Here is a 6,052-nt window from a genome sequence, read left to right on the forward strand (position 1 = left end):
AAAACAGCAGGGTACATCCAGACAGGTGGTTTCGCTGTTGGATGTCCCTGCTTGGGAGGATGGGTACGCCTTTGGTACGCTTGGACTCACAAGGGCGAATGATCCCGAAGTCAAGGTCTTCATCGACATCCGATGGACGAACATCACCTTTGGTATTGGTAGTATTAGCCCGCACGTTAGATTTGTGGCGCAGATTCGTAGTGTTGACGCCAAGCATTCCGTCTGTCTTCTCATCTAGCTGGTTGACTGACAGCTGTAGGTGCGACACTTTCACCGCTGTACAAAAAATACATCATTAGCATAAAAATCCGTAAATAACTTCATTAGGTTGGGAATTATTCAGATAGTAAGGTTCTTTAGGCACAACCAAGGAGTACTTACTTCCAACGTTTCGATGTCTATCAGACACCATCATCAGATTAGAATGACTGGAAACTACTTTTTGCTGTTGCTTATAGCCGATGTAGTTGGCGCTGCAGCAGCAAGAATGCCGGAAATCAGCTCCAGTCATGAACAGAGACGAGGGGGGATACAAGCTGAGCCACGTTTGGGACGGCATCCTTGCTACTGCAGCGCCACCTACATCGACTATAAGTAGCAGCAAGAAGTAGTTTCCTGTCATTCTACCCCGATGATGGTTCGAAAATTGCTTAAAGAACGAATTTTCTTACGTTTTGTGTATTTTGATGTCATACTGTTGCGTATTACGCAATATCTGAATTATAAAAAAAAGATTGGCAAAAATAACATAATAGTGCCGTAGTAAACGAACCCCGCAATGCCGCACAGGTGCCCCAAGTGCAATGAGATACCACCCGTAGTTGCTACTCTAGTACAGAGGCAAAACTTTGTTTCAACACCAAAAACTATCGTATCACGTTTTAGACCTTCCTAAAGCCCTTTTCAAACTTCAAAAGACATGAATTCATGTTACATTACTAGAGGGACAATCTTTATATAAGAGCATACTTTAAAGACGGTGGGCGATATAAACTTCATTTCACTAATGGCCAGTAGCTGACGGCACGTGATGGTACGGTTAACGTGGTCTATGTGATTGGTCACTTGTAAGACGGTCAAACATTCGTGCTTTTTTTTTTGTTGGAATGCGCGGGGATGTCATTCATATAATCAAATCAACATGGCCTTAGACTTCAACTTTGAACAGAATCCAACACCATACAAACAAGAGTTCGGAGACCTCATATCTCCACGAAATAGTCTGATTATGTTAATGACTTCCACATTTGCATAATCTATGCTTAGTTATGTACACCTGTAAATAACCTACGCTGGTCACTATGTTGATTGTCAAATCATTACCTCATCGATAAATTATGACTTTTGTATTAATTATGCAAATTAAGGACTTATTTGCATAATTGGTATCTGATAATGTTCCACCTGCCACAAACTTCATATATTGCAGGAGGAGCTGGGGGGGTATCACGTGAACCCTCGTGAACCCTCCAGGGACGGGCTTATCCAATCACGTAGCTGGTACTTTGTAAATGCTCCGTAAGGCGCGTTATTTGTTACTCCTCGGTTTTGTGTATTTTCTCACAATTGGTCTTGTTTTGAAAGACCAGAGTTCTACCAAACTGTTACAGAGATATGTCTTCATCGTTGGAGAGAGATTCTTGTGACCAGGTACGTGTTAACTTGCCGATTTTTTCGTCGAAATGTTTGCGACCCTCTGCATGCTTATAGCAGGCCCTTGGAGTTTGCCCATTTTACGTAGTTTTCAGGGGTCTAGTTTTCAATTTTACAGCGTGGTTCATTGCAAATTTTTTATCTCAGCGTAAAGTCCGTGTCTTTAACTTCTCAAAACTCAAGTTGAACCACATTGAACCACCAATAGTTAAGCCACTAGAAGCGGTCAAACTCGGCGAGGCAAGCGGGGCCCGCCGTGAAATCCAAGATGGCGGCCGGGTTACGAAGCAACGTGTTATTGTTTTCATGTACGAAAGTTTCGGGGATTCCTTCCTTATTGACCGATTCTATGGTAACACAAAAATATCAAAATCCGACTGGAACCAAATTGGGTATCATGGGGATTTTAGGCTTCATCATAATTGTGAATAAAACCGGCAGAAAATACAAGATTTTACATCGCGGCAAAATGGGGAGGGGGGTAAAAAAATTGTACCTATCGTAGTCGCCAGTTTCCTTCCGAGAAAACTTGTGTGAAAAATTCAGATAGCGTTGTAAAAAAACAAGGACTATTGCTTCTTGGAATACATTGGCTCTGTTCCAGATGGAATGCAACATTCCATTACATGACAGTACATGTACTACGACTAGTAAATGGGAGTGGACAACCACATGCATAAATTTTGTGTAGTTACATGTTAAGTTACATCAATCCACTTGCATTAATTTGACAATTTTTTGTGTGCTTTACCTAACAGAACATGATTCTTCTTCCTGACTTAGTTTGATGTCAACAACCGAGCAGTGCAGTAACTGTAGGAGTCAGAGTGGAGGTTTCAATGCAGACCCTGGGATTGGATTCAGATACTTTCATGACACTAGGAAATGTCTGAGACAAATTCTACAATGCTGGGTTATAATAGATTTAGCTCCATTTGTACTTATGAATGTAAGTTTCATATGTGTCCTAGTGTAAACATGACAGTTCACTGCTGTGTCCCAGATATCTACTAGTAATGTTCCCACTCCTATAGTTTAGCATTTTACCATTTCCAGTGGTCATAAGTTATAATATGTTCACTCCCAGTATTTCAAATGCAAGGTATACAAATTTATATTCTACAGTCTTAGGGTTAGGCAAAGTCATTCTCTTGTTGAAAAGAATTTCTCCAACTCCAGGTTCTTCTTATATTCAAGTTTTTATTATCATTGAATATCACACAAGACAAAAAGTGTTGTAGCTTATAACATAAGATATGTTGACTATTAGTATTTCAAATACATATTTCTTGCAACTTCATGTGTCCAACACTGGCTGTCAACAAATATAACTAAACGTTAAAGATACATGAATTTTTTCCATCATCTTCTTTCATAGATGTGTTATAATTGGCTCTTTGCACAAAGTTAAAAGGTAAAGCAGGATTCTGCGCAGAAGCGCAAACTACAATCCACTCTACATGTCATCTTTAGCCGATACTGCACTTCAAGCTATATACTCCCATCACAAAACTGCTGTCTATTTCACAATGTGATCAAGGTATACAGGAATACATAATGGTGAACTGTTGTAAGAAATGGACTTTTGGCAAACCTGTATCACTCGATGAATGTGAACAATATACAAAATATACATATGATCTGTATGCAATCTACAGCTACAGTCTTCCTGAAGCTACATTCTGTACAGCCAAAGTCCATTAGAACCTCTACACAACAATCCTTGAAGAAGCATATAATAACCTGACTTGACAATAGCAAAGTTCATAGAACACACACATGATCACAACTTACTTCATGGCAAATCACACAGGTAAGTACAATACTGGACAATTGTTCATTCGTGTATTTAATATCTATGCTTGGAATGAGTATTAGAACCTAAGGGCAACATGTGGACATTAAAGACTACTAGTATTATACATATTCATTTCCAAGCAATGACACCATCTACTCAGTTCTGCATAGATACAAGACAACAACATTTAAAATACAGGTAATCTTCAATGCAGAGACTGAGTGCTGTGCAACATTACATCAAATGGTACATAATACAGTGGATTAATCCTCCTTCACTGTCAATTCAGTCAACCCGAAAAATCCTAAATTGTTTCAGCAGTTTTTGGTAACATGCACACAACATATTTGTCTACAAAAAGTACAATGTAATAAAGGATATACATGTACCACCAAGTATGAAGTAAGCACATGCCCAGCAGGGCTGGCAAGTAACATACATGTAGCTGTTTTATCAGTCATTTCAGAAAGATTTATTCAGTGAATGTATGTGATGAAATAAACTCTTGATGTTCACCTCTATGTTGGCTGCTTAAAAAAATAATTCTTTGACAAATACAATGCATGCCATTTACCCTTGTGTAGCAAACATGAGACTTCAACAGCATCTTTGGTGACACTGATAACTCTGTAGATGAAGCAAGGACTGGTAGAAGTAATGTACATTCTGTGGATCATAAAACAAAAAAGGTTTTAAAATGGGCATTCCATGTGCAGCCGGTTTCAAGGTAAGTTTATATTATATTCAATTCAAATGACAACGTGAACTACTCGAACTATGAGTGATATCCACAATAGTGACACAATCGCACAAAATTACACAACTGTAGTTACGAATTCTTATCGTAATTTCGAACTGTACTGTGAGCACTTTCTATGTTCGTGTGCCGATACAAAATTGAACAACAACCCACAAGTCTGACCCGGGGATATATATCGCCCCCCTCCCCCTTAGCTGCCGAGTGCCGAGCGAAAAATTTATGCACATTCACCGACACATACTAGTTGCAACGAAATGAACTACAGTATATCGTTACGCCCCCCACACATGTGCACCTAACAGTAGTTGCTTGTAGTAGGATTCCCCATATCATCTGCAGTATGTCATGTAGCTTCCGACCACTGTTGGTTTGGGAGCGCGCGGTGGCTCTTTTATTTCCGTCGGGGTACTGACGTTGTAAATGAATTACACTGTTAACAAAGTCTACACATACCTTGTGTTTTGTGGGAACACGAAGATGACCGGAAAATAGCTGTTGGTGGCCTGAAACAGCACTAGAAGAACACGATATCCTCCGGAGGCAGCCATTTTGGGCTTGTTTACGAAGCTCCGGGGACGTCCGTTCTCTGCAGTGGTCACAGTTCGAATGAACCGCTGGGCCTAATTACCCGTTACCCTTTGCGCGGACCCCTCCTCCCCCCCCCCTGATATATTGCAAGTATTTGAGTTCTATAAAGGAAACACTGCAAATACAGATTTTCCTCATTAAATATGCAAATTGAGTGCCAGTTTGCATAATTTGCACTTGATGATGTGCACCTCTGTCTAAGCTACCTACATACCAAATATCATGTAAATTTGTTGTTCCCTTCTTCAGTTATCAACCTAAGAAGATTTTGACAAAAATGTCCCTGCAGTTCCAGAGCAACCTGCTAGGGGCACCAAATATACACCACATATCCATTATGTCACAAGCTATCTGCCATCCAAAAATCAATACCATAGCACATCCAGTTCAAAAGATCCAAAAAATGAATTTCTGCTGCAGTACCATGGTCACATATACCAGGTGGCCCAAAATTGACCTTGACCTTTGTCTTCCTAACACCTATCCACAAACCAAATATCATCGGTATCTATCCAGAGGTTCTTGATAGATAAATCAAAAATCCGGACACACAGACAGACACACACACAGACACACCCAAAACTATATCTCCATTTTTCATGGAGATAATGATTCTTCAAATCTATGAAATTTAACCTAGTTTGTATATACCTTGAAGTTGAACATTCAGAGAATATAAAATGTACATAATTTTCTTCTCAGCTATATCTTGTTTGAATACTTTGTCTAGGGACGCATGGAGGGTTCCCGAGTAGATGTATTGAAGGAAATCTCAGAACGATCACACAGTACTCACCCAGAAAGATGACCGCCCCAAGCAGACAACAGGTCAGCACTAGGGACAGCACGGACATGGTCGGAACACGGGTCCGGACTTGGGACTGACCGAGCCTACTCTGACCCTCCTCTGAGGTGTACCCAATGGTGACATCATCATCTTCGATAGAGGTTTCTGTATAAAATAAGAGTTCTACTGTTTTTAAGGTATAATTTATTTGTTCAATTTGGCCTGCAGGCCGCTTTTCATTGAGGCCACGAGGGAGGTAAGGTTCAGATGAATTATAACAGATATACAAATTACATCAAGTCCTAATAACGTATAATATATAATAAGCATATCAACATATACCGTAACATGTACATGGTACAAAACATATAGTAAAATCTAGAGCTCATGGTTCATAGTCCTTGTCCGTTCGTTTTGGTCATTACTTTTACTTCAAGAGTCTCTTATAAAGGAAGTCAAAATTTGA

The 6,052-nt window shown here is 39.8% G+C and overlaps 1 protein-coding gene and 1 long non-coding RNA gene across 2 annotated transcripts in view; one reads left to right on the forward strand and one right to left on the reverse strand.

Annotated features, from left to right (window-relative positions):
• LOC118423578 overlaps window positions 1–5,655 on the reverse strand; it is a 7,948-nt gene extending 2,293 nt beyond the window's left edge. Inside the window, exons 1-2 of the mRNA XM_035831784.1 lie at window positions 5,596–5,655; window positions 91–276 (exon numbers count right to left, since the gene is read on the reverse strand). Of these exons, the coding sequence (XP_035687677.1) occupies window positions 91–276; window positions 5,596–5,653 (244 nt within the window). The 5' untranslated portion in view covers window positions 5,654–5,655. The remainder of the gene's footprint in view (window positions 1–90; window positions 277–5,595) is intronic.
• Window positions 1,432–3,826, forward strand: LOC118423579. The gene is made up of 2 exons (XR_004832070.1): window positions 1,432–1,650; window positions 2,437–3,826. It is a non-coding gene; the product is annotated as an uncharacterized LOC118423579 (long non-coding RNA).
• Window positions 5,656–6,052: the final 397 nt, after the last annotated feature.

Source organism: Branchiostoma floridae, chromosome 9 (genome assembly GCF_000003815.2).
Source record: "Branchiostoma floridae strain S238N-H82 chromosome 9, Bfl_VNyyK, whole genome shotgun sequence".
NCBI lineage: Eukaryota > Metazoa > Chordata > Leptocardii > Amphioxiformes > Branchiostomatidae > Branchiostoma > Branchiostoma floridae.